Here is a 12,052-nt window from a genome sequence, read left to right on the forward strand (position 1 = left end):
ATTATATTAATTAAAAAAATATATTATATTAAAAAAATAAAATATAATTATTACAATATTTAATGCTTATATATAAGTTAATTTATATTATATATATATATTGATGTATATATAAAAGTGTATATATAATTTATTTAATTGTTTCTATTATATTTATTATTTTAATAATTAATTTAAATTTAATTATACATTTTATAATTTTTTAATAAGTGAATGATTGATGATCAACTAAAACTATTTCAAAATATATTTTAAACAAAATTGTATTTTCTAATGAATAATTAAATTAAGGTATAATTTTGTGAATAATTAAATTAAAAATATTTTTGAAAATTTTCAAGTAATTATTCTTTGACATGTTAAATTAATATGATAGGACAGTGATAATATAAATATTTCTAACGGATAAAAATATAATATATTTTATATTTTCACATACAGAGAATGAATAGCATTAATACTTACTTCTAGTGTAATTTTTATTAATGATATTAAATTAAATAGGTTAAATTGTGAATTTTGACATAAAAGAGAAAGACAATACAATATTTTATCTTTTAGTAAAAATACTTTTAATTTAACGATTAAATTTATAAAATTTATATTTAATATAAAGTTATTAAGCGATATCATAGTTAGTAAAAATTATATCAATATTATTTGAATTCTCATATATATATATATATATATATATATATATATATATATTCACGTGGTTAAAATATCTAAATTTTCAATTGTTTTATCTATATTCTAATACATATATCACATATATTTATTCACATACTTTTTGTATGTTAATTCTAAATAGGTATATTATATTTCTATTGTTAGTAGTGAGCCACTAACTATAGTGACTTAGTCGTTACGGTATCCAACAAATTAAATTTTTTATTTGGTTGCTCTTAATGTCATGATTTACTTTTATATAATTAAGGATAATTAATTAGTTTAATTAAATATAACTGATACATGATTAACGTTTGATTGATCTGAAATGCTAACTTATATGTATTTTTTTTAATTAATTACTTCTTTCGAATTTAATTATAAACAATTTTAACTAATCATTTTACTTTGTCAAGTTAAAATAGTTAGCATTTTTCTTGGGCCCAAGGCTTTAACTTCAGTGGTGTTATCTTTAAATGGGCTATGATTGAAGGTTTTTCATATTTTCACTTTTTTTTTTGTCGTGTTTAGGATAACATGACACTAAAAAAGGTAAACTCTCCTTATATGTTGATGTAATAAATTGATGTTTTTATTGCTCTTTCATTCTATTTGATTTATGACTTTTTTCCCCATACTTTGTAGATATTGACTTAAAAAAAGCTAATAATAAGTTTATTTATTATTATATTTTTTTTACCTCATTTTACTTTATCGGTTCAATTTATTTTAAAAAAATGATGCAATATAATTTTTTTTTCATTTTAAATTAACAACATTAAATTTTTGCACATGTGACACATTAAAAAATGGCATGTACCATCACATGTATAAAAATTTAATGTCATCAGTAGAATTGTCAAAATTGACTCAATCAAAATTTTTGTTCATTAATTTGTCATGTTGGACTCTTATTTGTAGGTTTAGAAAATATTGGGTCAGTTTACCCTGATGGGCCAATTGGACCAATAAAAATTAGGCCCAAAGGATACCAAACCTATTTAGTTCATCTTTCTCTCTCTCTCTTTTGTTTTAACAAGAATATATAACTCTTCTTTCATTAAAATAACTCTTATAAAAATAAAGTAATATCTTTACTCATGAATTCATGTCCAAGTCAAAGATCAAACTTCAATCCTAAATTAAAAAATGTAAGTGTTGAATCACTTAGTCTAACTATCTTTTTTGATCAAACTATTAATTTTTTTTATATAAGAGTCTTTTAAAAATTTATATTATAAAATCTTGATTATAATATTTAAAAAAAATCTTAAAAATTATTACATTTATGCAAAATCTTTTAAAAAATCTTTAAAAGTATTACATTTATATATATTTTTAAAATTTACTAAATTTCTTTTTACTAAAACAATATTTTAAAATCCCAATCCAATATCCTCCCAAAAGATAACTATGCTTTGTGTGTCGTAGATTTTGATCTAATTGATTTTAAAATTTCAGTCTAAATTAATTCCAGTTACAAATTTTATATTAAACGAGTGCACTACCTGAGAATTTGGTTTTCAATGTAAACCAAATGGAGCCTATACCATATTATCATTTTTGCCTCTCCAAACAATAAATAAATAAAAACACGTGACATATTAATTAAAATAGAAAAATTCATACTCAACAAACTGAGTTACGCCCCCAAAAAACAAAACAATTTGAGATGATGTTATTAGTAGATGAGGCTTAAGGGATGCAGTTGATATATAGTAGACAACTAGATGGAAGGCAAAAAAAGAATAATTCATATATGAATGGTTTTTTGATTTATAGCCATGTATCTCCATGTCTCTTTGTCCACAAAGTCAGCATCCAAGAACCTGGAAAGAAAAGCCCACAGCCTGTATACATCTTCAAAGTTTGTGAACAAACCAAGTGCAGCTGTCACAACAGTTATCCCAAAACCACTCTTTCGTGTCTTGTTAGATACTTTATCTCTGTTTTCCAAAGCCCTTTGTCCCTCTTCATCACTCCTCTCCGAGAACCATATGTTTTGCAAAAATGCGTTACTTAAAGAGATATTGTTACGACCTGCTAGTTTCTGTACAATTGCAGGATCCACCTTTTCTCCTTTCCAATCAAACACATTAAATGCCACAACATGTCCACGCTGTGCACTTATCTTTGGTCCATATATCCTAATTAGAGCATGCCCAGTTGGAGGATGTGGATGTTCAAGTCTTATTAATGCATTAACAAGCCAATTGATAAGATACTTACCCCTACAACTAATTACTACTAGCCCCACCGAGTCAGCATGGTCCAATCCTCTACACTCAATTTCTAAGCCTGCGCCTAATCTTTCTCTAGATTGACCCGACTCAAGGGATGTGCATGTGCTTAACTCCACAATTTCTGATGATGACAACACTTGTTCAGTTCCATGTGGTGACACTGATCTAAATGCTGGAGAGAGGCCTACAATTCCCATGCTTGTAGCATTGCCTGATTCTCTTAGAGCAGAGATACTAGATTTCTTGATGAACAAGCACCCAAAACCGGATGGGTTTTGACCGAAAACTTTGTATAATGAACACACTATAAAATCAGGCTTAAACATAGTCAAACCCAAGGTGTCCATCTCCTTAGGACCCAATGCACGTGCATCAAGCAAGACATGCCAACCAAATTTTTGTGCCAAGGACATCCAAATATACGAATAGGGTGTCCCAGTAACACCTGAATGAAGAGGAAAAACAAATAGCCCTTTCTTTCTCTTCCCCCTTTTACACATTACCATCTTCTTCAGTTTTCTTCCCATGATACTGAGACTTGGCCAGGTGAACTTAGCTGACATGACATGGACTCCTTGCTCCTTGCAGGTCTCAATCATCGTATCCACTGCCTCACTCTTGTGGTCATACACTGTGAGAAGCTCTCCATGAGGCTGAAACTGAAAAGAATCTGCTACAAGTTTAAAGGCAGATACATCGTTGGCAATGAAAACAAGAGTGTAGTCATCTTCAGAGATGTTCGTAAACGCCATGATTCTTCCTCTGATTTTGGATTCTAGTTCGGATTCTTGGCCTCCATAGAGTATCTGAGAGTGCAAGGTTACTGACTTGTAAGAGATGAGAAAGAAGGGTGGTGGAGGAGGGGGAGGACGAGAAGATGAAGAAGCATATGAAGATGATTGGTCCTGAGCGTGGGAGAAAAGGCCATAACCAGTGTAGTCAAAACAAATGTTGAAGGGGTTCAAGTGATGATATTCTTGGGCACGGATTCGATCAAGTTGAGATGTATTGGCAAATGAAGGGTATGATTTGGTGAAGTTGATGTATGAGTCGTCCAAAGAGGGGAGGGCCTCATGGTTGGTGAATTGGGTGTGTGGAGGAAGAGTGGAAGATGTGGCTGCCTCAAAGTCATCATGGCTAGAATTGGGAAACTTTTGAGTGTAAGAGGAAAGCATAGAAGAAGAAGGGAAACAGGCGTTGTAGCAGGGTTGTGATGCTTCTCCTGCACAAGGTGGCTGCATTTTCTTTCTTTCACTTTCATACTATTCTGCTATATTGTCTTTTCCTTTCTTTTTCTAGTTGTATTCATTGGAAATTTCATTAAGTTGGTTGTTGTAAATGTCTAAGTTCAATAGTCAGCCAGACAGGTTGTCTTTTGTAGTGTTCCACAACTCTCATCCATTGACACATAGTCTAAAAAGGAGTTCAACCCTTACAATATTTAACAATTCTTTTAATCGGTATGAATTATGTCAGTAATAAGTTGAACTTCACTCCCTGCTCATATTACAGCATCTCTCTATTACTAAGTGAACTTTAATAGTTCATATTTAATAAATTTCTTTTAATACACTTTAGTACTTATTAAAATGTATAATTTGTTGATTCGCTGGTGTGCTCTACGTTCATCTAAATAAGCAGTAAAATGTATAATTTTATTTTTTTTTGCATTCTTTTAATAAATTTCAACTGATTATAAAGAATGTGTTGAAAAAAAGGTGTACAATGGCAATTATTTACCACAGGGGTGCTACGGCATCATTTGGTTTCATGCATGTAAAGTTCCATGACGTATTAATTGGGTTTGCTTAAGAAATTAGGATTGCTGGAAATCACAATCCGGACAGGGAAGTTGGTTGGTCCATAACACGGGCCTTGGCTTGGAGAAGCGGATGTGGTTCTTCCGTCAACGGATAAAATTAGAATTGGAATTTGTAGAGCATTGAATGTTCAAGTTATTGCTTATATACAAAACAAACAAAAGGTAAAAGGTGAAGGCTGAGTTTTCATAGTTGCCGGCACTATCACCAAGACCCCCAAATTATTCTTTTCCAATTATTCTGTTTCTGTTTTATCTGCCATATTTGGTTTTGAGTTAATCATTCATACATTATCAATGTAAAGTATAAAACTTTTTTACATCGATAATCAATCATATCTTTTAAATACTATTAAAAAAATTTACATTAGTAGGGTATGAGTGATTAAGTCGTTGGTTTTTCTCTCCACATTTAATTTAACCATAATTTGGCCAATTTTTTCTACGGAGTACACGACCTGTGAATCTGTGATGAGTGTAAATAGGGAGTCCCAAGGGGTGTGAATTGTGAAACACTCCATGTGTGTTTGTCTTGGTAGTCAAACCGTGTGTAATTTTCGCATTTTCAGACGTATGTTGGTTCTGGGTTAAAGCTCTATTGTCTGGGCCCAATTCATTATTTGACCAACATTCAGAAACATTCGGCTTTGCCCAATTTTTGTCTTCTCCATATTTTTCGTTTCTTCTCATTGGGCCCAGCTCAATTTGTTTTTGGCAGATGATAAACACACCTCCACTCTCGTATAAACACACCCCCTTTTTTAAAAAAATATATAAAATGTTTAAATTACCCTTAAAAAAAATTCCTAAACTTACACCTCTCTTCCCCTTACCCCCATTTCTCGCACCCCCCTTCCCGCACGCCACACCTCCCTTCCCCGCACCCCACACCCACACCCCCTTCCACTTGTGATTTGTGGCAGTTATTTTGGCAATTTCTGGCGGTTAAAAACCGTCACAAATTGAATTACCCACGTCATTAATAACCGCCGGATCTACAATCGCCAAAAATCATTTGGGATGAACATTTTGTGAACGCTGGGTTTCTGCATATTAGTTTCATTCTAAAGATGGTTCTCAAAATTAATTTTATCAAAAATTTATAGCTCATATCAGACGGAGGTTCTCAAATACTAATGTTAAAATGCACAAGTAGAGAAAACACATTAAATTTGTTATCAATATTATTGAATATTGCTGATTACAGTTAAAGTGTATGAAAAAAATATAACTATCTACCTATCATTCATACCTCTCCAACACCGATACGAGAAGTTAGTGGCTTGCCACGATTGTAGCTGCTATCAAAAACTTTCCCATTCTCCAATCTCCCCACATAATGCGCCAGGAAGCAACTAAATTGGTCAAACATAACATAGGACTTTACCCAAAGTGGATAGTATCATTAAAATGAATTTTGTGGCGGTGTAAAACCGCCACAAAATGAGAAACAAGTCAAATAAAACTGCAATTTTGTGGCGGTTTCCGACCGTCCAAACATGTCAAATAAAAATGCATTTTGTGGGGGTTTCAAACCGCCACAAAGAGAATTCAATCATTAACAAGTCTGCAAACTAACATAGCCGTGAGAATCATGCAATAAATAGGCTTCTAGAGAAAGTTAAAAGTCATTGCATAAAGACATAGGCATCCTCAAATAACAACACATACACACAAAATAAGTAGACTACAAATACACAAAAAAGAAGCAGGTAGAGAAAATCAGGAATACATTCTAAAAATTATAAAGTCTGCAGCCAAATGTAGAATATGGCAGTCATCCAATGCTGCCAACATCAACCAATTATAATTATGATCTGTTAATAATTATAACCAAGCAGGAAAACAATTGATTGAAGCAGTATAGCAATCGTACCTCTGTGGAGCAAGAGTCGGACACGACCAGGGGTCAGCACTCCCTGCTTCATTGGGAATCCTTGTTTATCACACCCACCAGTGATTTTGGAAACATAGCCTTTAAACTCCTTCAGTAGCAAAATTATAGAGGTGAGTATATCATTTATTAATGCTCCTCAAAAAATAGGAACAAACATTGATTTCAGATTTCCAGCTAATGAGCGCATACCTCACCCAAGGCATCACCAAGGACCTCGTGGGAGATCCTCTTGTCCCAAAATGCTCGACTGCAGTACAAAACAGGATATAACAATATAACAATATATATGCAAATCCAATAAAAAGCCACAAAAAAAAACATAAAAAAGAACTTCACATAGCAACTACAGACTAATGTTAAAGTCATATCGACACTAATATCATGTCAACTAAAAAAATTCTCGTTCATGATGAATATCTATAAACGTATGGAGATGCAAGTAAACTACATGCACTACAGTTATAGAACAGGTTAAATATAAAGCTAACAAATTTAATTAAGAAAAAAAAGGCAATCATAATAAGAATGCAACAATTAAACTCAAAATCTATGGCAATTTCGAAACCACAAACAATAAAAGTCCCAAACAGGAAGAGCACAATGTAACATTGAAGTAAATTTTCGTTTCTGAGCATCGCCACATTAAAGTGACGTTTTTTCTTCTGCAACATAATTGAAAATAAAGAAAAAGTTATAAAAATAAAAAAAATAAAAAAAACTTACAGCTTCTGGTCGTCATCAATTTCCAGCTTCTTCTGGCATCCAGTGGTGGGGTTTGCAATGTTAAACTGCAGAAAAATGGAACATGTTACAACGACAAACACGGGAAAATCCGAACAAGGAACGATTAAACTCAGAAAAAAGGCAATCATAATAAGAATGCAACGATTAAACTCAAAATCTATGACAATTTCGAAACCACAAACAATAAAAGTCCCAAACAGGAAGAGCACAATGTCCCATCGTTCGCAAAATGTCCACCCCAAATGGTTTTTGGCGATCGTAGATCCGGCGGTTATTAATGACGCAGGTAATGTAATTTGTGGCGGTTTTTAACCGCCAGAAACTGCCAAATAACCGCCACAAATCACAAGTGGAAGGGGGTGTGGGGTGTGGTGGTGCGGGGAAGGGGGGTGTGGGATGCGGTAAAGGGGGTGCGGGAAGGGGGGTGCGGGAAGGGGGGTGCGGGGAACGGGAGTAAGGGGAAGGGAGGTATAAGTTTAGGAATTTTTTTTTTAAGGGTAATTTAGACATTTTATATATTTTTTTAAAAAAAGGGGGTGTGTTTATACGAGAGTGGAGGTGTGTTTATCATCTGCCTTTGTTTTTTCCCTCGTTTTCACTGGGCTTGTTCTACTATGCCATTCTATCCTTTTTTAATTACATTTTTAGTGGTAAATAATCATTCCTAAAATAACTACTCCTAATTATAATTAGTTAGCTTGATCTGTTTAGTATTTTGGTTGTGATATGAGAAATTAAATATCCAAAAGGACCAAAACCTACATCTGATAGCAAAAATGAAATTTAGGTGACTTAATCTCACTGTTCACTTTATTTTATCGAGTTTAATAGTATGCATTGTGATTGTAAAAGTTTTTATATATTATTAATCAATCATAAATCATTTTTTAATAAATTTGAAGTTAGTTATAATAAAACTAAATAACTTCCCATACATAACAATTTTTTATTAAATAAAAAATGTAAAATACTTCTATAATTTCAGTACATTGATTATCTATTCTATTTTGTTATTCACTAAGTTTATTTAATTCACCACTCAAAATATGTAAATTTCTTGTTGATCTTCTACATATTAAAATCCACAGATAATTCTTTTGTCGATAACACGTTTTCTATGGGATGTAAAATTTGTAGGAATTTTCTTATAAAAAATTTGCAAGAAACTTTTCTTTGAGAAAATTTTCAACTAATTTTGTTGTTAATTTCAATTTTGCACGTAATTTTTTTTTTTTTAAATCTAATTAAATTTAAAATAAGTTTTAGAATTTCTAAAATATTCATAAAAATTCATTATTTGTTTATTTTATAATATCTAAAAAATTATTTAATTTATAAATATTTAATTGTTGAAGAGTATCATTAAGTACTTAAAATTACTCATAAGATATGATATTATGAAAATCATTTCATTTAATTTACACATGATAATTTGAATTATTTTGACCTTCCAATTTTTTTTGTTAAGCTTATAAGAATAATTTCTTCAATAAATCTTGTTCATAAGTCTTAACATTATGAATTCAAACAGTAAAAAAACATTATGAGTTCAAATAAAGTCTTAACATTAAAAAATAATTTCTTTGAGTTTTATTAAAAATTATAAAGATATGATACGAGATAACTTATGAGACCTATTTAAAGTTGTTAAAGAATTGTACTATAAAAAAAAAGTTGCTAAAATTCTCTCAAATAATATAGCATAATAGAACCCATAAAAGGCAGAGATAAGGAACTCGTGCTTAGCACTAAAAATGCTTTAAGGAGTTCAAATAAAAAGTACAGTAATGACATAGTACTTTGATTTGGGATGAATGATTATGATTGCATAGAGTTGAATGTGGAAGTAGCAGAGCATAGAGTGATAAATTAAGTGAAAATCAATTACAGCGCAACTCTCCTTTGGCGGATCATACATTTAAAGGAACATATATGCACACAAACCAACACATATGTTTGCACAAATGATTCATGCACGTACGTTCTGCCTGCCAAAGGCAAGGAGCCCCGCAACTACTTAGCTTATAGGCCTTCCTTCTCAAATCTTATCTATTTCAAACTATTAAGATACAAATAAAGTTTTATATAATTAAAATAAAAAAAATATAAAGCACACACATATTCTAATTGAGTGATTATCAAAAATAAAGTCATAAGAAGGTAAATTTAAAATGAACAAAATCTTATCATGAAAGGTTAGGTCTTTTTATTTGATAGAAGAATTATTGAGATCCAAATAACACATATTTTATTAATTAGGAGATCTTTTAGATGATTACTACTATAGAGTTGTGTGTACTATAAAAATAAATAACAAAAATATAACTCTTCTTCTCAATAAATGTATCCTCTCAAAGAAAAATACCATGATATAATCATTACACAAACATCTTCACTAAGATGTGGCTCAATCAACTAGCATATGCTCCTGCATATCCATCCATTCATCCGGTGCCTCTTTTCTACACATTCCATGCAAAGCTACCTTTTTCTTAAAAAAAGTAACACCATTAATTAATTCTTGCTCTTATATCTTTGATTCTTTTATGCATAAATTACTCTTTACCACTTTCTAGTTTCTCTTTTTTAAAATCTATTCTTTTACATGTTTATTATATTCGAATTAATTCCTAATAAGTATAACACACTAAAAAAATAATAAATATAATTTAAACTAAAAAAAGAAAAAAAGAAAAAAAAAACTAGTAACTAGTAAGTTATCCATTTTAACTGAAACAATAAAATGAATATTATAAGTATTATAGTGTTTTGGGTTTGATTGAAAAATATGAATCCTAGCATATTCTTTATCTTCTTTATCATTCTCATGGTAAACTAAGAGTCTATCTTACTTTTCGAAAACAATTTTTTGAAATACCTTTGTCATTCATCCTACACCGTGTATTGACGCATATATAACATCAAAAAATTCAACCATCTATTTATTATAGTAATGCATAAGTAATACTAAATAAATTACAAAAATATATATAAATGTAAAATATAATTTAACATATTAATTTGTACCTTGTATTGAATATAAATAACAATGAAGATTGAGTGAAAAATTAGAGTTTTAAGAAAAATGAATTTAAAGTGAAAGATAGAATTTTAAAAATACAAAAATAAGGAAGAAGAGGAGGAGAAGGACATTTTAAGAATTTTCTTAAAAAAAGATATAAGAGGTGTATATATTATGAGCCTAATTTTATAAAACAAACCTGACATGTATATTTAAAGTCTAATTTATTCTGACTTATTCTCATCCTTATCGGAAATTATAATTTTTTTTTCTATTCTTAATTAATGAGATTCAACAATGTCAGTTAAAAGTTACTATTTCATACATTTATTAATCCAACTAATGTTGTAGTTAATCCTTAAACTTTAAAGTCTCGAATTCAAGTTTTAAGTTTGATAAAAAAAAAATCTTAGAAGAATAATTTTAATACACTCAATGTCTCCACTGTCAAAAAAAAAAAACTAATCTTAAACAAAGCTGAAGAATATTCTCACTAATATTATAATACCAAAAAAGTTACTATTTAATATAAATTAAAGAGAAATCATGTCTACAAAACACTAGTCAATAATTTTCAGGAAAGTTACTATTTAATAAAAAATAAAGAGAAGTGTCATGTCCTTCGAATAAAGATTGCAACTCATCTTTTGAACCAATAAATATGTAACACTTTTCAATAATCTTAAGTAACATTTTTCTAAATTAAATGATGCGGAAAGTTCATTACACAAGGACAGAAGTAAATCCCTCCAAAATTTAGGTGTAGCTGCATTCATTATACCTTTCTAAAGCTATATACAGCAAAGCACATCTTGAGAGAGTAGTAGTTTTTCTTTGGTTTTTCGTTTGTATTTAGTGCCGGTGGACGGAAAGATCATACTGCAAGGTCAAAATTATATTGACCATGCCATAATTAAATTCATGGACAAAATGTAAGGTCAAATTATTGATAAAAACAGAAAACTAATAGATATAATTTCTGATAATAATTCTTAGCCATGACAACACTTAATTATAACATTGGCTCAATCAAAAAATGGAAATCACATTGGCAAAGCCATGACAATAACAATGTATACATTCTTATCCAAAAAACAATGTTAAAACCAGAAAACCTATTAAAACTCGTCTCATTTTTTTCAAAATTTAATTTACTTAATTATTTTTTAAATAATTATGACAATTTTTTAATTATATTATATTATATTTAAATTAATATATAAGAACTAATAAAATAATAAAATATTTAAAAATTGAAGGCTACTAAATTCTATTTTCAGCAAAACATGCAAAATCCCACTGACATACAGTTAACTTATAGTGAATGATCATAAATTATAAAGAAATAATACCTGTAGAATAAATTTAAGAAAAAACTGATACATTTTTTTTTTACCAAAAAGAGATGATACATTTAGGATCAATACAAATATATTTAATATAAAAGAACCCTAGAAGCATGATTTGCATGAATATAATGGTATTTTTAATTCTTAAGTGAAGAACATGCGTATACACAGAAGTTCATGTAAATTTTTGGTCTGATATTCATAACGTAGATTTTGAATCCAATGGTAATGCTTTAGTGAAATACATGCTAGAAATATACAAATCGCATTCAATATGTACGTGAGATAAACGGAGACAATCATGGCAAC

General features: G+C 30.0%; 2 protein-coding genes across 7 annotated transcripts; both read right to left on the reverse strand.

Annotated features, from left to right (window-relative positions):
* Positions 1-2,252: 2,252 nt before the first annotated feature.
* Positions 2,253-4,294, reverse strand: LOC109801365 (uncharacterized). The gene has a single exon (XM_020362417.3). It carries the CDS (start codon positions 4,151-4,153, stop codon positions 2,423-2,425), a length of 1,731 nt encoding a protein of 576 aa, XP_020218006.3. The 5' UTR covers positions 4,154-4,294; the 3' UTR covers positions 2,253-2,422.
* A 1,590-nt stretch (positions 4,295-5,884) lies between these two features.
* LOC145953272 (small ribosomal subunit protein eS6-like) lies at positions 5,885-7,940 on the reverse strand. Of its 6 annotated transcripts, none has more exons than XR_014430812.1 (5): positions 7,582-7,927; positions 7,352-7,416; positions 6,818-6,875; positions 6,608-6,716; positions 5,885-6,086 (listed from the first exon to the last, which is right to left on the reverse strand). XR_014430812.1 is itself a non-coding variant. In XM_083067186.1 (5 exons), the coding sequence occupies exons 1-4, from the start codon at positions 7,880-7,882 to the stop codon at positions 6,656-6,658; spliced, it is 519 nt and encodes a 172-aa protein (XP_082923312.1). In that variant the 5' UTR covers positions 7,883-7,932; the 3' UTR covers positions 5,885-6,086; positions 6,608-6,655. The 6 variants fall into 6 exon arrangements, 4 of the variants coding, with proteins under 4 accessions (XP_082923312.1, XP_082923314.1, XP_082923313.1 ...); XR_014430811.1 differs by having other exon boundaries at positions 7,555-7,926; XM_083067186.1 differs by having other exon boundaries at positions 7,548-7,932.
* Positions 7,941-12,052: the final 4,112 nt, after the last annotated feature.

Source organism: Cajanus cajan, chromosome 11, assembly GCF_000230855.2.
Source record: "Cajanus cajan strain Asha chromosome 11, NIPB_CcT2T_4, whole genome shotgun sequence".
Taxonomy (NCBI): Eukaryota; Viridiplantae; Streptophyta; class Magnoliopsida; order Fabales; family Fabaceae; genus Cajanus; species Cajanus cajan.